This window comes from Narcine bancroftii, chromosome 7, assembly GCF_036971445.1.
Source record: "Narcine bancroftii isolate sNarBan1 chromosome 7, sNarBan1.hap1, whole genome shotgun sequence".
In the NCBI taxonomy this organism is placed as follows: domain Eukaryota; kingdom Metazoa; phylum Chordata; class Chondrichthyes; order Torpediniformes; family Narcinidae; genus Narcine; species Narcine bancroftii.
In genome coordinates, this window is record NC_091475.1 from 203,264,164 (window position 1) to 203,285,916 (window position 21,753).

A 21,753-nucleotide genomic window follows, 5' to 3' on the forward strand; every position below is an offset into this window, starting at 1 on the left:
ACCGAGAGTAAAGACCGGGGTGGTTTGGAATTGCACCCAGTGTGCACCGAGAGTTAAGACCGGGGAGGTTTGGAATTGCACCCAGTGTGCACCGAGAGTAAAGACCGGGGAGGTTTGGAATTGCACCCAGTGTGCACAGAGAGTTAACACCGGGGAAGTTTGGAATTGCACCCAGTGTGCACCGAGAGTAAAGACAGGGGACGTTTGGAATTGCACCCAGTGTGCACCGAGAGTAAAGACCGGGGAGGTTTGGAATTGCACCCAGTGTACACCGAGCTTAAAGACCGGGGAGGTTTGTAATTGCACGCAGTGTGCACGGAGAGTAAAGACCGGGTAGGTTTGGAATTGCACCCAGTGTGCACCGAGAGTTAAGACCGGGGAGGTTTGGAATTGCACCCAATGTGCACGGAGAGTTAAGTCCGGGGAGGTTTGGAATTGCACCCAGTGTGCACGGAGAGTAAAGACCAGGGAGGTTTGGAATTCCACCCAATGTGCACGGAGAGTAAAGACCGGGGAGGTTTGGAATTGCACCCAATTTGAATGGAGAGTAAAGACCTGGGAGGTTTGGAATTACACCCAATGTGCATGGAGAGTAAAGACCTGGGAGGTTTGGAATTGCACCCAATGTGCATGGAGAGTAAAGACCGGGGAGGTTAGGAATTGCACCCAATGTGCACGGAGAGTCAAGAACAGGGAGGTTTGGAATTGCATCCAATGTGCATGGAGAGTAAAGACCGGGGAGGTTTGGAATTGCACCCAGTGTGCACCGAGAGTAAAGACCGGGGAGGTTTGGAATTGCATCCCGTGTGCACGGAGAGTCAAGACCGGGGAGGTTTGGAATTGCACCCAGTGTGCACGGAGAGTCAAGACCGGGGAGGTTTGGAATTGCACCCAGTGTGCACCGAGAGTAAAGACCGGGGAGGTTTGGAATTGCACCCAGTGTGCACGGAGAGTAAAGACCGGGGAGGTTTGGAATTGCAACCAGTGTGCACCGAGAGTAAAGACCGGGGAGGTTTGGAATTGCACCCAGTGTGCACGGAGAGTAAAGACCGGGGAGGTTTGGAATTGCACCCAATGTGCACCGAGAGTAAAGACCGGGGAGGTTTTGAATTGCACCCAGTTTGCACGGAGAGTAAAGACTGGGGAGGTTTGGAATTGCACCCAGTGTGCACCGAGAGTAAAGACCGGGGAGGTTTGGAATTGCATCCCGTGTGCACGGAGAGTAAAGACCGGGGAGGTTTGGAATTGCACCCAGTGTGCACCGAGAGTAAAGACCGGGGAGGTTTGGAATTGCACCCAGTTTGCACGGAGAGTAAAGACCGGGGAGGTTTGGAATTGCACCCAGTGTGCACCGAGAGTAAAGACCGGGGAGGTTTGGAATTGCATCCAGTGTGCACGGAGAGTAAAGACCGGGGAGGTTTGGAATTGCACCCAGTGTGCACCGAGAGTAAAGACCGGGGAGGTTTGGAATTGCATCCCGTGTGCACGGAGAGTAAAGACCGGGGAGGTTTGGAATTGCACGCAGTGTGCACCGAGAGTAAAGACCGGGGAGGTTTGGAATTGCATCCCGTGTGCACGGAGAGTAAAGACCGGGGAGGTTTGGAATTGCACCCAGTGTGCACCGAGAGTAAAGACCGGGGAGGTTTGGAATTGCACCCAGTGTGCACCGAGAGTAAAGACCGGGGAGGTTTGGAATTGCATCCAGTGTGCACGGAGAGTAAAGACCAGGGAGGTTTGGAATTGCACACAGTGTGCACCGAGAGTAAAGACCGGGGAGGTTTGGAATTGCACCCAGTGTGCACCGAGAGTAAAGACCGGGGAGGTTTGGAATTGCATCCCGTGTGCACGGAGAGTCAAGACCGGGGAGGTTTGGAATTGCACCCAGTGTGCACCGAGAGTAAAGACCGGGGAGGTTTGGAATTGCACCCAGTGTGCACGGAGAGTAAAGACCGGGGAGGTTTGGAATTGCATCCAGTGAGCACGGAGAGTAAAGACCGGGGAGGTTTGGAATTGCACCCAGTGTGCACCGAGAGTAAAGACCGGGGAGGTTTGGAATTGCACCCAGTGTGCACCGAGAGTAAAGACCGGGGAGGTTTGGAATTGCATCCAGTGTGCACGGAGAGTAAAGACCGGGGAGGTTTGGAATTGCACCCAGTGTGCACCGAGAGTAAAGACCGGGGAGGTTTGGAATTGCACCCAGTGTGCACCGAGAGTAAAGACCGGGGAGGTTTGGAATTGCATCCCGTGTGCACGGAGAGTCAAGACCGGGGAGGTTTGGAATTGCACCCAGTGTGCACCGAGAGTAAAGACCGGGGAGGTTTGGAATTGCATCCAGTGTGCACGGAGAGTAAAGACCGGGGAGGTTTGGAATTGCACCCAGTGTGCACCGAGAGTAAAGACCGCGGAGGTTTGGAATTGTACCCAGTGTGCACCGAGAGTAAAGACCGGGGAGGTTTGGAATTGCATCCCGTGTGAACGGAGAGTCAAGACCGGGGAGGTTTGGAATTGCACCCAGTGTGCACCGAGAGTAAAGACCGGGGAGGCTTGGAATTGCACCCAGTGTGCACGGAGAGTAAAGACCGGGGAGGTTTGGAATTGCACCCAGTGTGCACGGAGAGTAAAGACCGGGGAGGTTTGGAATTGCATCCAGTGTGCACAAAGAGTAAAGACCGGGGAGGTTTGGAATTGCACCCAGTGTGCACCGAGAGTAAAGACCGGGGAGGTTTGGAATTGCACCCAGTGTGCACCGAGAGTAAAGACCGGGGAGGTTTGGAATTGCACCCAGTGTGCACCGAGAGTAAAGACCGGGGAGGTTTGGAATTGCACCCAGTGTGCACCGAGAGTAAAGACCGGGGACGTTTGGAATTGCATCCCGTGTGCACGGAGAGTCAAGACCGGGGAGGTTTGGAATTGCACCCAGTGTGCACCGAGAGTAAAAACCGGGGAGGTTTGGAATTGCACCCAGTGTGCACCGAGAGTAAAGACCGGGGAGGTTTGGAATTGCATCCAGTGTGCACGGAGAGTAAAGACCGGGGAGGTTTGGAATTGCACCCAGTGTGCACCGAGAGTAAAGACCGGGGAGGTTGGAATTGCACCCAGTGTGCACCGAGAGTAAAGACCGGGGAGGTTTGGAATTGCATCCAGTGTGCACGGAGAGTAAAGACCGGGGAGGTTTGGAATTGCACCCAGTATGCACCGAGCGTAAAGACCGGGGAGGTTTGGAATTGCACCCAGTGTGCACCGAGAGTAAAGACCGGGGAGGTTTGGAATTGCATCCCGTGTGCACGGAGTGTCAAGACCGGGGAGGTTTGGAATTGCACCCAGTGTGCACCGAGAGTAAAGACCGGGGACGTTTGGAATTGCACCCAGTGTGCACCGAGAGTCAAGACCGGGGAGGTTTGGAATTGCATCCAGTGTGCACGGAGAGTAAAGACCGGGGAGGTTTGGAATTGCATCCCGTGTGCACGGAGAGTCAAGACCGGGGAGGTTTGGAATTGCACCCAGTGTGCACCGAGAGTCAAGACCGGGGAGGTTTGGAATTGCACCCAGTGTGCACCGAGAGTAAAGACCGGGGAGGTTTGGAATTGCACCCAGTGTGCACCGAGAGTAAAGACCGGGGAGGTTTGGAATTGCATCCAGTGTGCACGGAGAGTAAAGACCGGGGAGGTTTGGAATTGCATCCCGTGTGCACGGAGAGTCAAGACCGGGGAGGTTTGGAATTGCACCCAGTGTGCACCGAGAGTAAAGACCGGGGAGGTTTGGAATTGCATCCCGTGTGCACGGAGAGTCAAGACCGGGGAGGTTTGGAATTGCACCCAGTGTGCACCGAGAGTAAAGACCGGGGAGGTTTGGAATTGCACCCAGTGTGCACCGAGAGTAAAGACCGGGGAGGTTTGGAATTGCATCCCGTGTGCACGGAGAGTCAAGACCGGGGAGGTTTGGAATTGCACCCAGTGTGCACCGAGAGTAAAGACTGGGGAGGTTTGGAATTGCACCCAGTGTGCACCGGGAGTAAAGACCGGGGAGGTTTGGAATTGCACCCAGTGTGCACCGAGAGTAAAGACCGGGGAGGTTTGGAATTGCACCCAGTGTGCACGGAGAGTAAAGACCGTGGAGGTTTGGAATTGCATCCCGTGTGCACGGAGAGTCAAGACCGGGGAGGTTTGGAATTGCAACCAGTGTGCACCGAGAGTGAAGACCGGGGAGGTTTGGAATTGCACCCAGTGTGCACGGAGAGTCAAGACCGGGGAGGTTTGGAATTGCTTCCCGTGTGCACGGAGAGTCAAGACCGGGGAGGTTTGGAATTGCACCCAGTGTGCACCGAGAGTAAAGACCGGGGAGGTTTGGAATTGCACCCAGTGTGCACGGAGAGTAAAGACCGGGGAGGTTTGGAATTGCATCCCGTGTGCACGGAGAGTCAAGACCGGGGAGGTTTGGAATTGCACCCAGTGTGCACCGAGAGTAAAGACCGGGGAGGTTTGGAATTGCACCCAGTGTGCACCGAGAGTAAAGACCGGGGAGGTTTGGAATTGCACCCAGTGTGCACCGAGAGTAAAGACCGGGGAGGTTTGGAATTGCATCCAGTGTGCACGGAGAGTAAAGACCGGGGAGGTTTGGAATTGCATCCCGTGTGCACGGAGAGTCAAGACCGGGGAGGTTTGGAATTGCACCCAGTGTGCACCTAGAGTAAAGACCGGGGAGGTTTGTAATTGCACCCAGTGTGCACGGAGAGTAAAGACCGGGGAGGTTTGGAATTGTATCCCGTGTGCACGGAGAGTCAAGACCGGGGAGGTTTGGAATTGCACCCAGTGTGCACCAAGAGTAAAGACCGGGGAGGTTTGGAATTGCACCCAGTGTGCACCGAGAGTAAAGACCGGGGAGCTTTGGAATTGCACCCAGTGTGCACCGAGAGTCAAGACCGGGGAGGTTTGTAATTGCACCCAGTGTGCACCGAGAGTGAAGACCGGGGAGGTTTGGAATTGCATCACGTGTGCACGGAGAGTCAAGACCGGGGAGGTTTGGAATTGCACCCAGTGTGCACCGAGAGTAAAGACCGGGGAGGTTTGGAATTGCATCCAGTGTGCACGGAGAGTAAAGACCGGGGAGGTTTGGAATTGCACCCAGTGTGCACCGAGAGTAAAGACCGGGGAGGTTTGGAATTGTACCCAGTGTGCACCGAGAGTAAAGACCGGGGAGGTTTGGAATTGCATCCCGTGTGCACGGAGAGTCAAGACCGGGGAGGTTTGGAATTGCACCCAGTGTGCACCGAGAGTAAAGACCGGGGAGGTTTGGAATTGCATCCAGTGTGCACGGAGAGTAAAGACCGGGGAGGTTTGGAATTGCACCCAGTGTGCACCGAGAGTAAAGACCGGGGAGGTTTGGAATTGCACCCAGTGTGCACCGAGAGTAAAGACCGGGGAGGTTTGGAATTGCATCCCGTGTGCACGGAGAGTCAAGACCGGGGAGGTTTGGAATTGCACCCAGTGTGCACCGAGAGTAAAGACCGGGGAGGTTTGGAATTGCACCCAGTGTGCACCGAGAGTAAAGACCGGGGAGGTTTGGAATTGTACCCAGTGTGCACCGAGAGTAAAGACCGGGGAGGTTTGGAATTGCATCCAGTGTGCACGGAGAGTAAAGACCGGGGAGGTTTGGAATTGCATCCCGTGTGCACGGAGAGTCAAGACCGGGGAGGTTTGGAATTGCACCCAGTGTGCACCGAGAGTAAAGACCGGGGAGGTTTGGAATTGCATCCCGTGTGCACGGAGAGTCAAGACCGGGGAGGTTTGGAATTGCACCCAGTGTGCACCGAGAGTAAAGACCGGGGAGGTTTGGAATTGCACCCAGTGTGCACCGAGAGTAAAGACCGGGGAGGTTTGGAATTGCATCCCGTGTGCACGGAGAGTCAAGACCGGGGAGGTTTGGAATTGCACCCAGTGTGCACCGAGAGTAAAGACTGGGGAGGTTTGGAATTGCACCCAGTGTGCACCGAGAGTAAAGACCGGGGAGGTTTGGAATTGCACCCAGTGTGCACCGAGAGTAAAGACCGGGGAGGTTTGGAATTGCATCCAGTGTGCACGGAGAGTAAAGACCGGGGAGGTTTGGAATTGCATCCCGTGTGCACGGAGAGTTAAGACCGGGGAGGTTTGGAATTGCACCCAGTGTGCACCGAGAGTAAAGACCGGGGAGGTTTGGAATTGCATCCCCTGTGCACGGAGAGTCAAGACCGGGGAGGTTTGGAATTGCACCCAGTGTGCACCGAGAGTAAAGACCGGGGAGGTTTGGAATTGCACCCAGTGTGCACGGAGAGTAAAGACCGGGGAGGTTTGGAATTGCTTCCCGTGTGCACGGAGAGTCAAGACCGGGGAGGTTTGGAATTGCACCCAGTGTGCACCGAGAGTAAAGACCGGGGAGGTTTGGAATTGCACCCAGTGTGCACCGAGAGTAAAGACCGGGGAGGTTTGGAATTGCACCCAGTGTGCACCGAGAGTAAAGACCGGGGAGGTTTGGAATTGCATCCAGTGTGCACGGAGAGTAAAGACCGGGGAGGTTTGGAATTGCATCCCGTGTGCACGGAGAGTCAAGACCGGGGAGGTTTGGAATTGCATCCAGTGTGCACGGAGAGTAAAGACCGGGGAGGTTTGGAATTGCATCCCGTGTGCACGGAGAGTCAAGACCGGGGAGGTTTGGAATTGCACCCAGTGTGCACCGAGAGTAAAGACCGGGGAGGTTTGGAATTGCATCCCGTGTGCACGGAGAGTCAAGACCGGGGAGGTTTGGAATTGCACCCAGTGTGCACCGAGAGTAAAGACCGGGGAGGTTTGGAATTGCATCCCGTGTGCACGGAGAGTCAAGACCGGGGAGGTTTGGAATTGCACCCAGTGTGCACCGAGAGTAAAGACCGGGGAGGTTTGGAATTGCACCCAGTGTGCACGGAGAGTAAAGACCGGGGAGGTTTGGAATTGCATCCCGTGTGCACGGAGAGTCAAGACCGGGGAGGTTTGGAATTGCACCCAGTGTGCATCGAGAGTAAAGACCGGGGAGGTTTGGAATTGCACCCAGTGTGCACGGAGAGTGAAGACCGGGGAGGTTTGGAATTGCATCCCGTGTGCACGGAGAGTCAAGACCGGGGAGGTTTGGAATTGCACCCAGTGTGCACCGAGAGTAAAGACCGGGGAGGTTTGGAATTGCACCCAGTGTGCACGGAGAGTAAAGACCGGGGAGGTTTGGAATTGCATCCCGTGTGCACGGAGAGTCAAGACCGGGGAGGTTTGGAATTGCACCCAGTGTGCACCGAGAGTAAAGACCGGGGAGGTTTGGAATTGCACCCAGTGTGCACCGAGAGTAAAGACCGGGGAGGTTTGGAATTGCACCCAGTGTGCACCGAGAGTAAAGACCGGGGAGGTTTGGAATTGCATCCAGTGTGCACGGAGAGTAAAGACCGGGGAGGTTTGGAATTGCATCCCGTGTGCACGGAGAGTCAAGACCGGGGAGGTTTGGAATTGCATCCCGTGTGCACGGAGAGTCAAGACCGGGGAGGTTTGGAATTGCACCCAGTGTGCACCGAGAGTAAAGACCGGGGAGGTTTGGAATTGCATCCCGTGTGCACGGAGAGTCAAGACCGGGGAGGTTTGGAATTGCACCCAGTGTGCACCGAGAGTAAAGACCGGGGAGGTTTGGAATTGCATCCCGTGTGCACGGAGAGTCAAGACCGGGGAGGTTTGGAATTGCACCCAGTGTGCACCGAGAGTAAAGACCGGGGAGGTTTGTAATTGCACCCAGTGTGCACCGAGCGTAAAGACCGGGGAGGTTTGGAATTGCATCCCGTGTGCACGGAGAGTCAAGACCGGGGAGGTTTGGAATTGCACCCAGTGTGCACCGAGAGTAAAGACCGGGGAGGTTTGGAATTGCACCCAGTGTGCACCGAGAGTAAAGACCGGGGAGGTTTGGAATTGCATCCCGTGTGCACGGAGAGTCAAGACCGGGGAGGTTTGGAATTGCACCCAGTGTGCACCGAGAGTAAAGACCGGGGAGGTTTGGAATTGCATCCAGTGTGCACGGAGAGTAAAGACCGGGGAGGTTTGGAATTGCACCCAGTGTGCACCGAGAGTAAAGACCGGGGAGGTTTGGAATTGTACCCAGTGTGCACCGAGAGTAAAGACCGGGGAGGTTTGGAATTGCATCCCGTGTGCACGGAGAGTCAAGACCGGGGAGGTTTGGAATTGCACCCAGTGTGCACCGAGAGTAAAGACCGGGGAGGTTTGGAATTGCATCCCGTGTGCACGGAGAGTCAAGACCGGGGAGGTTTGGAATTGCACCCAGTGTGCACCGAGAGTAAAGACCGGGGAGGTTTGGAATTGCACCCAGTGTGCACGGAGAGTAAAGACCGGGGAGGTTTGGAATTGCATCCCATGTGCACGGAGAGTCAAGACCGGGGAGGTTTGGAATTGCACCCAGTGTGCACCGAGAGTAAAGACCGGGGAGGTTTGGAATTGCACCCAGTGTGCACGGAGAGTGAAGACCGGGGAGGTTTGGAATTGCATCGCGTGTGCACGGAGAGTCAAGACCGGGGAGGTTTGGAATTGCACCCAGTGTGCACCGAGAGTAAAGACCGGGGAGGTTTGGAATTGCACCCAGTGTGCACGGAGAGTAAAGACCGGGGAGGTTTGGAATTGCATCCCGTGTGCACGGAGAGTCAAGACCGGGGAGGTTTGGAATTGCACCCAGTGTGCACCGAGAGTAAAGACCGGGGAGGTTTGGAATTGCACCCAGTGTGCACCGAGAGTAAAGACCGGGGAGGTTTGGAATTGCACCCAGTGTGCACCGAGAGTAAAGACCGGGGAGGTTTGGAATTGCATCCAGTGTGCACGGAGAGTAAAGACCGGGGAGGTTTGGAATTGCATCCCGTGTGCACGGAGAGTCAAGACCGGGGAGGTTTGGAATTGCATCCCGTGTGCACGGAGAGTCAAGACCGGGGAGGTTTGGAATTGCACCCAGTGTGCACCGAGAGTAAAGACCGGGGAGGTTTGGAATTGCATCCCGTGTGCACGGAGAGTCAAGACCGGGGAGGTTTGGAATTGCACCCAGTGTGCACCGAGAGTAAAGACCGGGGAGGTTTGGAATTGCATCCCGTGTGCACGGAGAGTCAAGACCGGGGAGGTTTGGAATTGCACCCAGTGTGCACCGAGAGTAAAGACCGGGGAGGTTTGTAATTGCACCCAGTGTGCACGGAGAGTAAAGACCGGGGAGGTTTGGAATTGCATCCCGTGTGCACGGAGAGTCAAGACCGGGGAGGTTTGGAATTGCACCCAGTGTGCACCGAGAGTAAAGACCGGGGAGGTTTGGAATTGCACCCAGTGTGCACCGAGAGTAAAGACCGGGGAGGTTTGGAATTGCATCCCGTGTGCACGGAGAGTCAAGACCGGGGAGGTTTGGAATTGCACCCAGTGTGCACCGAGAGTAAAGACCGGGGAGGTTTGGAATTGCATCCAGTGTGCACGGAGAGTAAAGACCGGGGAGGTTTGGAATTGCACCCAGTGTGCACCGAGAGTAAAGACCGGGGAGGTTTGGAATTGTACCCAGTGTGCACCGAGAGTAAAGACCGGGGAGGTTTGGAATTGCATCCCGTGTGCACGGAGAGTCAAGACCGGGGAGGTTTGGAATTGCACCCAGTGTGCACCGAGAGTAAAGACCGGGGAGGTTCGGAATTGCATCCCGTGTGCACGGAGAGTCAAGACCGGGGAGGTTTGGAATTGCACCCAGTGTGCACCGAGAGTAAAGACCGGGGAGGTTTGTAATTGCACCCAGTGTGCACGGAGAGTAAAGACCGGGGAGGTTTGGAATTGCATCCCGTGTGCACGGAGAGTCAAGACCGGGGAGGTTTGGAATTGCACCCAGTGTGCACCGAGAGTAAAGACCGGGGAGGTTTGGAATTGCACCCAGTGTGCACCGAGAGTAAAGACCGGGGAGGTTTGGAATTGCACCCAGTGTGCACCGAGAGTAAAGACCGGGGACGTTTGGAATTGCACCCAGTGTGCACCGAGAGTGAAGACCGGGGAGGTTTGGAATTGCATCCAGTGTGCACGGAGAGTAAAGACCGGGGAGGTTTGGAATTGCACCCAGTGTGCACCGAGAGTAAAGACCGGGGAGGTTTGGAATTGCACCCAGTTTGCACGGAGAGTAAAGACCGGGGAGGTTTGGAATTGCACCCAGTGTGCACCGAGAGTAAAGACCGGGGAGGTTTGGAATTGCATCCCGTGTGCACGGAGAGTCAAGACCGGGGAGGTTTGGAATTGCACCCAGTGTGCACCGAGAGTAAAGACCGGGGAGGTTTGGAATTGCATCCCGTGTGCACGGAGAGTCAAGACCGGGGAGGTTTGGAATTGCACCCAGTGTGCACCGAGAGTGAAGACCGGGGAGGTTTGTAATTGCACCCAGTGTGCACGGAGAGTAAAGACCGGGGAGGTTTGGAATTGCATCCCGTGTGCACGGAGAGTCAAGACCGGGGAGGTTTGGAATTGCACCCAGTGTGCACCGAGAGTAAAGACCGGGGAGGTTTGGAATTGCACCCAGTGTGCACCGAGAGTAAAGACCGGGGAGGTTTGGAATTGCATCCCGTGTGCACGGAGAGTCAAGACCGGGGAGGTTTGGAATTGCACCCAGTGTGCACCGAGAGTAAAGACCGGGGAGGTTTGGAATTGCATCCAGTGTGCACGGAGAGTAAAGACCGGGGAGGTTTGGAATTGCACCCAGTGTGCACCGAGAGTAAAGACCGGGGAGGTTTGGAATTGTACCCAGTGTGCACCGAGAGTAAAGACCGGGGAGGTTTGGAATTGCACCCAGTGTGCACCGAGAGTAAAGACCGGGGAGGTTTGGAATTGCACCCAGTGTGCACCGAGAGTAAAGACCGGGGAGGTTTGGAATTGCATCCCGTGTGCACGGAGAGTCAAGACCGGGGAGGTTTGGAATTGCACCCAGTGTGCACCGAGAGTAAAGACCGGGGAGGTTTGGAATTGCATCCAGTGTGCACGGAGAGTAAAGACCGGGGAGGTTTGGAATTGCACCCAGTGTGCACCGAGAGTAAAGACCGGGGAGGTTTGGAATTGTACCCAGTGTGCACCGAGAGTAAAGACCGGGGAGGTTTGGAATTGCATCCCGTGTGCACGGAGAGTCAAGACCGGGGAGGTTTGGAATTGCACCCAGTGTGCACCGAGAGTAAAGACCGGGGAGGTTCGGAATTGCATCCCGTGTGCACGGAGAGTCAAGACCGGGGAGGTTTGGAATTGCACCCAGTGTGCACCGAGAGTAAAGACCGGGGAGGTTTGTAATTGCACCCAGTGTGCACGGAGAGTAAAGACCGGGGAGGTTTGGAATTGCATCCCGTGTGCACGGAGAGTCAAGACCGGGGAGGTTTGGAATTGCACCCAGTGTGCACCGAGAGTAAAGACCGGGGAGGTTTGGAATTGCACCCAGTGTGCACCGAGAGTAAAGACCGGGGAGGTTTGGAATTGCACCCAGTGTGCACCGAGAGTAAAGACCGGGGACGTTTGGAATTGCACCCAGTGTGCACCGAGAGTGAAGACCGGGGAGGTTTGGAATTGCATCCAGTGTGCACGGAGAGTAAAGACCGGGGAGGTTTGGAATTGCACCCTGTGTGCACCGAGAGTAAAGACCGGGGAGGTTTGGAATTGCACCCAGTTTGCACGGAGAGTAAAGACCGGGGAGGTTTGGAATTGCACCCAGTGTGCACCGAGAGTAAAGACCGGGGAGGTTTGGAATTGCATCCCGTGTGCACGGAGAGTCAAGACCGGGGAGGTTTGGAATTGCACCCAGTGTGCACCGAGAGTAAAGACCGGGGAGGTTTGGAATTGCATCCCGTGTGCACGGAGAGTCAAGACCGGGGAGGTTTGGAATTGCACCCAGTGTGCACCGAGAGTAAAGACCGGGGAGGTTTGTAATTGCACCCAGTGTGCACGGAGAGTAAAGACCGGGGAGGTTTGGAATTGCATCCCGTGTGCACGGAGAGTCAAGACCGGGGAGGTTTGGAATTGCACCCAGTGTGCACCGAGAGTAAAGACCGGGGAGGTTTGGAATTGCACCCAGTGTGCACCGAGAGTAAAGACCGGGGAGGTTTGGAATTGCATCCCGTGTGCACGGAGAGTCAAGACCGGGGAGGTTTGGAATTGCACCCAGTGTGCACCGAGAGTAAAGACCGGGGAGGTTTGGAATTGCATATAGTGTGCACGGAGAGTAAAGACCGGGGAGGTTTGGAATTGCACCCAGTGTGCACCGAGAGTAAAGACCGGGGAGGTTTGGAATTGTACCCAGTGTGCACCGAGAGTAAAGACCGGGGAGGTTTGGAATTGCATCCCGTGTGCACGGAGAGTCAAGACCGGGGAGGTTTGGAATTGCACCCAGTGTGCACCGAGAGTAAAGACCGGGGAGGTTCGGAATTGCATCCCGTGTGCACGGAGAGTCAAGACCGGGGAGGTTTGGAATTGCACCCAGTGTGCACCGAGAGTAAAGACCGGGGAGGTTTGGAATTGCACCCAGTGTGCACGGTGAGTAAAGACCGGGGAGGTTTGGAATTGCATCCCGTGTGCACGGAGAGTCAAGACCGGGGAGGTTTGGAATTGCACCCAGTGTGCACCGAGAGTAAAGACCGGGGAGGTTTGGAATTGCACCCAGTGTGCACCGAGAGTAAAGACCGGGGAGGTTTGGAATTGCACCCAGTGTGCACCGAGAGTAAAGACCGGGGAGGTTTGGAATTGCACCCAGTGTGCACCGAGAGTAAAGACCGGGGACGTTTGGAATTGCACCCAGTGTGCACGGAGAGTGAAGACCGGGGAGGTTTGGAATTGCATCCAGTGTGTACGGAGAGTAAAGACCGGGGAGGTTTGGAATTGCACCCAGTGTGCACCGAGAGTAAAGACCGGGGAGGTTTGTAATTGCACCCAGTGTGCACGGAGAGTAAAGACCGGGGAGGTTTGGAATTGCATCCCGTGTGCACGGAGAGTCAAGACCGGGGAGGTTTGGAATTGCACCCAGTGTGCACCGAGAGTAAAGACCGGGGAGGTTTGGAATTGCACCCAGTGTGCACCGAGAGTAAAGACCGGGGAGGTTTGGAATTGCATCCCGTGTGCACGGAGAGTCAAGACCGGGGAGGTTTGGAATTGCACCCAGTGTGCACCGAGAGTAAAGACCGGGGAGGTTTGGAATTGCATCCAGTGTGCACGGAGAGTAAAGACCGGGGAGGTTTGGAATTGCACCCAGTGTGCACCGAGAGTAAAGACCGGGGAGGTTTGGAATTGTACCCAGTGTGCACCGAGAGTAAAGACCGGGGAGGTTTGGAATTGCATCCCGTGTGCACGGAGAGTCAAGACCGGGGAGGTTTGGAATTGCACCCAGTGTGCACCGAGAGTAAAGACCGGGGAGGTTCGGAATTGCATCCCGTGTGCACGGAGAGTCAAGACCGGGGAGGTTTGGAATTGCACCCAGTGTGCACCGAGAGTAAAGACCGGGGAGGTTTGTAATTGCACCCAGTGTGCACGGTGAGTAAAGACCGGGGAGGTTTGGAATTGCATCCCGTGTGCACGGAGAGTCAAGACCGGGGAGGTTTGGAATTGCACCCAGTGTGCACCGAGAGTAAAGACCGGGGAGGTTTGGAATTGCACCCAGTGTGCACCGAGAGTAAAGACCGGGGAGGTTTGGAATTGCACCCAGTGTGCACCGAGAGTAAAGACCGGGGAGGTTTGGAATTGCACCCAGTGTGCACCGAGAGTAAAGACCGTGGACGTTTGGAATTGCACCCAGTGTGCACGGAGAGTGAAGACCGGGGAGGTTTGGAATTGCATCCAGTGTGTACGGAGAGTAAAGACCGGGGAGGTTTGGAATTGCACCCAGTGTGCACCGAGAGTAAAGACCGGGGAGGTTTGGAATTGCACCCAGTTTGCACGGAGAGTAAAGACCGGGGAGGTTTGGAATTGCACCCAGTGTGCACCGAGAGTAAAGACCGGGGAGGTTTGGAATTGCATCCAGTGTGCACGGAGAGTAAAGACCGGGGAGGTTTGGAATTGCATCCCGTGTGCACGGAGAGTCAAGACCGGGGAGGTTTGGAATTGCATCCCGTGTGCACGGAGAGTCAAGACCGGGGAGGTTTGGAATTGCACCCAGTGTGCACCGAGAGTAAAGACCGGGGAGGTTTGGAATTGCATCCCGTGTGCACGGAGAGTCAAGACCGGGGAGGTTTGGAATTGCACCCAGTGTGCACCGAGAGTAAAGACCGGGGAGGTTTGGAATTGCATCCCGTGTGCACGGAGAGTCAAGACCGGGGAGGTTTGGAATTGCACCCAGTGTGCACCGAGAGTAAAGACCGGGGAGGTTTGTAATTGCACCCAGTGTGCACCGAGCGTAAAGACCGGGGAGGTTTGGAATTGCATCCCGTGTGCACGGAGAGTCAAGACCGGGGAGGTTTGGAATTGCACCCAGTGTGCACCGAGAGTAAAGACCGGGGAGGTTTGGAATTGCACCCAGTGTGCACCGAGAGTAAAGACCGGGGAGGTTTGGAATTGCATCCCGTGTGCACGGAGAGTCAAGACCGGGGAGGTTTGGAATTGCACCCAGTGTGCACCGAGAGTAAAGACCGGGGAGGTTTGGAATTGCATCCAGTGTGCACGGAGAGTAAAGACCGGGGAGGTTTGGAATTGCACCCAGTGTGCACCGAGAGTAAAGACCGGGGAGGTTTGGAATTGTACCCAGTGTGCACCGAGAGTAAAGACCGGGGAGGTTTGGAATTGCATCCCGTGTGCACGGAGAGTCAAGACCGGGGAGGTTTGGAATTGCACCCAGTGTGCACCGAGAGTAAAGACCGGGGAGGTTTGGAATTGCATCCCGTGTGCACGGAGAGTCAAGACCGGGGAGGTTTGGAATTGCACCCAGTGTGCACCGAGAGTAAAGACCGGGGAGGTTTGGAATTGCACCCAGTGTGCACGGAGAGTAAAGACCGGGGAGGTTTGGAATTGCATCCCATGTGCACGGAGAGTCAAGACCGGGGAGGTTTGGAATTGCACCCAGTGTGCACCGAGAGTAAAGACCGGGGAGGTTTGGAATTGCACCCAGTGTGCACGGAGAGTGAAGACCGGGGAGGTTTGGAATTGCATCGCGTGTGCACGGAGAGTCAAGACCGGGGAGGTTTGGAATTGCACCCAGTGTGCACCGAGAGTAAAGACCGGGGAGGTTTGGAATTGCACCCAGTGTGCACGGAGAGTAAAGACCGGGGAGGTTTGGAATTGCATCCCGTGTGCACGGAGAGTCAAGACCGGGGAGGTTTGGAATTGCACCCAGTGTGCACCGAGAGTAAAGACCGGGGAGGTTTGGAATTGCACCCAGTGTGCACCGAGAGTAAAGACCGGGGAGGTTTGGAATTGCACCCAGTGTGCACCGAGAGTAAAGACCGGGGAGGTTTGGAATTGCATCCAGTGTGCACGGAGAGTAAAGACCGGGGAGGTTTGGAATTGCATCCCGTGTGCACGGAGAGTCAAGACCGGGGAGGTTTGGAATTGCATCCCGTGTGCACGGAGAGTCAAGACCGGGGAGGTTTGGAATTGCACCCAGTGTGCACCGAGAGTAAAGACCGGGGAGGTTTGGAATTGCATCCCGTGTGCACGGAGAGTCAAGACCGGGGAGGTTTGGAATTGCACCCAGTGTGCACCGAGAGTAAAGACCGGGGAGGTTTGGAATTGCATCCCGTGTGCACGGAGAGTCAAGACCGGGGAGGTTTGGAATTGCACCCAGTGTGCACCGAGAGTAAAGACCGGGGAGGTTTGTAATTGCACCCAGTGTGCACGGAGAGTAAAGACCGGGGAGGTTTGGAATTGCATCCCGTGTGCACGGAGAGTCAAGACCGGGGAGGTTTGGAATTGCACCCAGTGTGCACCGAGAGTAAAGACCGGGGAGGTTTGGAATTGCACCCAGTGTGCACCGAGAGTAAAGACCGGGGAGGTTTGGAATTGCATCCCGTGTGCACGGAGAGTCAAGACCGGGGAGGTTTGGAATTGCACCCAGTGTGCACCGAGAGTAAAGACCGGGGAGGTTTGGAATTGCATCCAGTGTGCACGGAGAGTAAAGACCGGGGAGGTTTGGAATTGCACCCAGTGTGCACCGAGAGTAAAGACCGGGGAGGTTTGGAATTGTACCCAGTGTGCACCGAGAGTAAAGACCGGGGAGGTTTGGAATTGCATCCCGTGTGCACGGAGAGTCAAGACCGGGGAGGTTTGGAATTGCACCCAGTGTGCACCGAGAGTAAAGACCGGGGAGGTTCGGAATTGCATCCCGTGTGCACGGAGAGTCAAGACCGGGGAGGTTTGGAATTGCACCCAGTGTGCACCGAGAGTAAAGACCGGGGAGGTTTGTAATTGCACCCAGTGTGCACGGAGAGTAAAGACCGGGGAGGTTTGGAATTGCATCCCGTGTGCACGGAGAGTCAAGACCGGGGAGGTTTGGAATTGCACCCAGTGTGCACCGAGAGTAAAGACCGGGGAGGTTTGGAATTGCACCCAGTGTGCACCGAGAGTAAAGACCGGGGAGGTTTGGAATTGCACCCAGTGTGCACCGAGAGTAAAGACCGGGGACGTTTGGAATTGCACCCAGTGTGCACCGAGAGTGAAGACCGGGGAGGTTTGGAATTGCATCCAGTGTGCACGGAGAGTAAAGACCGGGGAGGTTTGGAATTGCACCCAGTGTGCACCGAGAGTAAAGACCGGGGAGGTTTGGAATTGCACCCAGTTTGCACGGAGAGTAAAGACCGGGGAGGTTTGGAATTGCACCCAGTGTGCACCGAGAGTAAAGACCGGGGAGGTTTGGAATTGCATCCCGTGTGCACGGAGAGTCAAGACCGGGGAGGTTTGGAATTGCACCCAGTGTGCACCGAGAGTAAAGACCGGGGAGGTTTGGAATTGCATCCCGTGTGCACGGAGAGTCAAGACCGGGGAGGTTTGGAATTGCACCCAGTGTGCACCGAGAGTGAAGACCGGGGAGGTTTGTAATTGCACCCAGTGTGCACGGAGAGTAAAGACCGGGGAGGTTTGGAATTGCATCCCGTGTGCACGGAGAGTCAAGACCGGGGAGGTTTGGAATTGCACCCAGTGTGCACCGAGAGTAAAGACCGGGGAGGTTTGGAATTGCACCCAGTGTGCACCGAGAGTAAAGACCGGGGAGGTTTGGAATTGCATCCCGTGTGCACGGAGAGTCAAGACCGGGGAGGTTTGGAATTGCACCCAGTGTGCACCGAGAGTAAAGACCGGGGAGGTTTGGAATTGCATCCAGTGTGCACGGAGAGTAAAGACCGGGGAGGTTTGGAATTGCACCCAGTGTGCACCGAGAGTAAAGACCGGGGAGGTTTGGAATTGTACCCAGTGTGCACCGAGAGTAAAGACCGGGGAGGTTTGGAATTGCACCCAGTGTGCACCGAGAGTAAAGACCGGGGAGGTTTGGAATTGCACCCAGTGTGCACCGAGAGTAAAGACCGGGGAGGTTTGGAATTGCATCCCGTGTGCACGGAGAGTCAAGACCGGGGAGGTTTGGAATTGCACCCAGTGTGCACCGAGAGTAAAGACCGGGGAGGTTTGGAATTGCATCCAGTGTGCACGGAGAGTAAAGACCGGGGAGGTTTGGAATTGCACCCAGTGTGCACCGAGAGTAAAGACCGGGGAGGTTTGGAATTGTACCCAGTGTGCACCGAGAGTAAAGACCGGGGAGGTTTGGAATTGCATCCCGTGTGCACGGAGAGTCAAGACCGGGGAGGTTTGGAATTGCACCCAGTGTGCACCGAGAGTAAAGACCGGGGAGGTTCGGAATTGCATCCCGTGTGCACGGAGAGTCAAGACCGGGGAGGTTTGGAATTGCACCCAGTGTGCACCGAGAGTAAAGACCGGGGAGGTTTGTAATTGCACCCAGTGTGCACGGAGAGTAAAGACCGGGGAGGTTTGGAATTGCATCCCGTGTGCACGGAGAGTCAAGACCGGGGAGGTTTGGAATTGCACCCAGTGTGCACCGAGAGTAAAGACCGGGGAGGTTTGGAATTGCACCCAGTGTGCACCGAGAGTAAAGACCGGGGAGGTTTGGAATTGCACCCAGTGTGCACCGAGAGTAAAGACCGGGGACGTTTGGAATTGCACCCAGTGTGCACCGAGAGTGAAGACCGGGGAGGTTTGGAATTGCATCCAGTGTGCACGGAGAGTAAAGACCGGGGAGGTTTGGAATTGCACCCTGTGTGCACCGAGAGTAAAGACCGGGGAGGTTTGGAATTGCACCCAGTTTGCACGGAGAGTAAAGACCGGGGAGGTTTGGAATTGCACCCAGTGTGCACCGAGAGTAAAGACCGGGGAGGTTTGGAATTGCATCCCGTGTGCACGGAGAGTCAAGACCGGGGAGGTTTGGAATTGCACCCAGTGTGCACCGAGAGTAAAGACCGGGGAGGTTTGGAATTGCATCCCGTGTGCACGGAGAGTCAAGACCGGGGAGGTTTGGAATTGCACCCAGTGTGCACCGAGAGTAAAGACCGGGGAGGTTTGTAATTGCACCCAGTGTGCACGGAGAGTAAAGACCGGGGAGGTTTGGAATTGCATCCCGTGTGCACGGAGAGTCAAGACCGGGGAGGTTTGGAATTGCACCCAGTGTGCACCGAGAGTAAAGACCGGGGAGGTTTGGAATTGCACCCAGTGTGCACCGAGAGTAAAGACCGGGGAGGTTTGGAATTGCATCCCGTGTGCACGGAGAGTCAAGACCGGGGAGGTTTGGAATTGCACCCAGTGTGCACCGAGAGTAAAGACCGGGGAGGTTTGGAATTGCATATAGTGTGCACGGAGAGTAAAGACCGGGGAGGTTTGGAATTGCACCCAGTGTGCACCGAGAGTAAAGACCGGGGAGGTTTGGAATTGTACCCAGTGTGCACCGAGAGTAAAGACCGGGGAGGTTTGGAATTGCATCCCGTGTGCACGGAGAGTCAAGACCGGGGAGGTTTGGAATTGCACCCAGTGTGCACCGAGAGTAAAGACCGGGGAGGTTCGGAATTGCATCCCGTGTGCACGGAGAGTCAAGACCGGGGAGGTTTGGAATTGCACCCAGTGTGCACCGAGAGTAAAGACCGGGGAGGTTTGGAATTGCACCCAGTGTGCACGGTGAGTAAAGACCGGGGAGGTTTGGAATTGCATCCCGTGTGCACGGAGAGTCAAGACCGGGGAGGTTTGGAATTGCACCCAGTGTGCACCGAGAGTAAAGACCGGGGAGGTTTGGAATTGCACCCAGTGTGCACCGAGAGTAAAGACCGGGGAGGTTTGGAATTGCACCCAGTGTGCACCGAGAGTAAAGACCGGGGAGGTTTGGAATTGCACCCAGTGTGCACCGAGAGTAAAGACCGGGGACGTTTGGAATTGCACCCAGTGTGCACGGAGAGTGAAGACCGGGGAGGTTTGGAATTGCATCCAGTGTGTACGGAGAGTAAAGACCGGGGAGGTTTGGAATTGCACCCAGTGTGCACCGAGAGTAAAGACCGGGGAGGTTTGTAATTGCACCCAGTGTGCACGGAGAGTAAAGACCGGGGAGGTTTGGAATTGCATCCCGTGTGCACGGAGAGTCAAGACCGGGGAGGTTTGGAATTGCACCCAGTGTGCACCGAGAGTAAAGACCGGGGAGGTTTGGAATTGCACCCAGTGTGCACCGAGAGTAAAGACCGGGGAGGTTTGGAATTGCATCCCGTGTGCACGGAGAGTCAAGACCGGGGAGGTTTGGAATTGCACCCAGTGTGCACCGAGAGTAAAGACCGGGGAGGTTTGGAATTGCATCCAGTGTGCACGGAGAGTAAAGACCGGGGAGGTTTGGAATTGCACCCAGTGTGCACCGAGAGTAAAGACCGGGGAGGTTTGGAATTGTACCCAGTGTGCACCGAGAGTAAAGACCGGGGAGGTTTGGAATTGCATCCCGTGTGCACGGAGAGTCAAGACCGGGGAGGTTTGGAATTGCACCCAGTGTGCACCGAGAGTAAAGACCGGGGAGGTTCGGAATTGCATCCCGTGTGCACGGAGAGTCAAGACCGGGGAGGTTTGGAATTGCACCCAGTGTGCACCGAGAGTAAAGACCGGGGAGGTTTGTAATTGCACCCAGTGTGCACGGTGAGTAAAGACCGGGGAGGTTTGGAATTGCATCCCGTGTGCACGGAGAGTCAAGACCGGGGAGGTTTGGAATTGCACCCAGTGTGCACCGAGAGTAAAGACCGGGGAGGTTTGGAATTGCACCCAGTGTGCACCGAGAGTAAAGACCGGGGAGGTTTGGAATTGCACCCAGTGTGCACCGAGAGTAAAGACCGGGGAGGTTTGGAATTGCACCCAGTGTGCACCGAGAGTAAAGACCGTGGACGTTTGGAATTGCACCCAGTGTGCACGGAGAGTGAAGACCGGGGAGGTTTGGAATTGCATCCAGTGTGTACGGAGAGTAAAGACCGGGGAGGTTTGGAATTGCACCCAGTGTGCACCGAGAGTAAAGACCGGGGAGGTTTGGAATTGCACCCAGTTTGCACGGAGAGTAAAGACCGGGGAGGTTTGGAATTGCACCCAGTGTGCACCGAGAGTAAAGACCGGGGAGGATTGGAATTGCATCCAGTGTGCACGGAGAGCTTGCAGACGAGGGTTATCTATGGTGGGGGGTCTGGACGCCAAACGACCCGAGACGAGAACCTGCTGATGGCCGGGGCTGGGATCGAACCCGCACCCGCAGGGGGGAGCGGGGGGACGTGGGACGGAACCGACTCACCCACGGTGGCCACGGTCTCCAGGTCCTCCAGCCGGTAGTCCCCGGCCGCGCCGTCGCCGCCCGCCTGCTGCCGCTCGCCATCCACCGGAGGCGGCTCGGCGTTGGCGCCGCAGCCCGGCACCTTGACCCTCGGCGCCGCCATTTTGCCCCCGCCTCACGTCAGGCGGACACCCCCGCTGCTCATTGGGGAAGGGTGGGGTGGGGGGGGGTTTCGCGCGTGCCGGCCGTCCGGACGATTCAGCACCGGCTTCACTTGACCGCGGACTGACAGTTAGCGCAGGCTCTGGCCTCGCCCCCTCAGCGCGTGGCTCCACTCCCCCTGACGTCACAACCACAAGCCAGATGGACAGCTGGCCCAAGCTGTCATTCAGAGAGTGGCCCCGCCCCCTCAGCGCGTGGCTCCACCCCCGTCTTCCTTCCAGATAGACCGCTGGCCTCAGCTGTCATTCAGGGATTGGCCCCGCCCCCTCAGCTCGTGGCTCCACCCCCGTCACGTCCTTCCAGATGGGCAGCTGGCTTAAGCTGTCATTCAGAGACTGACCCCGCTCCCAGCTCATGGCCCCGCCCCCTCCTCGCATGTCTCCACCCCATGTCACAGCCAAAAGCCAGATGGTCAACTGGCCTAAGCTGTCGTTCAGAGATGGGCCCCTCCCCCTCAGCGCGTGGCTCCACCCCCCGTCGCAGCATTCCAGATGGACAGCTGGCCTAAGTTGTTATTCAAAGTGTGGCCCCGCCCCTTCAGCGCGTGTCTCCACCCCCTGTCAGCCTTCCAGATAGACCGCTGGCCTAAGCTGTCATTCAGAGATGGGCCCCGCCCCCTCAGCGCGTGGCTCCACCCCCCGTCAGCCTTCCAGAGAGACCGCTGGCCTAATCTGTCATTCAGAGTTCGGCCCCGCCCCCTCAGCTCGTGGCTCCACCCCCGCCACGTCCTTCCAGATGGGCAGCAAGCTGTCA

At 56.2% G+C, this 21,753-nt stretch overlaps 1 protein-coding gene across 5 annotated transcripts in view; it reads right to left on the minus strand.

Annotated features, from left to right (window-relative positions):
* Positions 1–21,186, minus strand: part of prkx (protein kinase X-linked) — a 185,041-nt gene extending 163,855 nt beyond the window's left edge. For all 5 annotated transcript variants that reach the window (XM_069892057.1, XM_069892056.1, XM_069892055.1 and 2 more), the window contains exon 1: positions 20,800–21,186. In XM_069892057.1, the coding sequence (XP_069748158.1) occupies positions 20,800–20,941 (142 nt within the window). In that variant the 5' untranslated portion in view covers positions 20,942–21,186. The remainder of the gene's footprint in view (positions 1–20,799) is intronic.
* Positions 21,187–21,753: the final 567 nt, after the last annotated feature.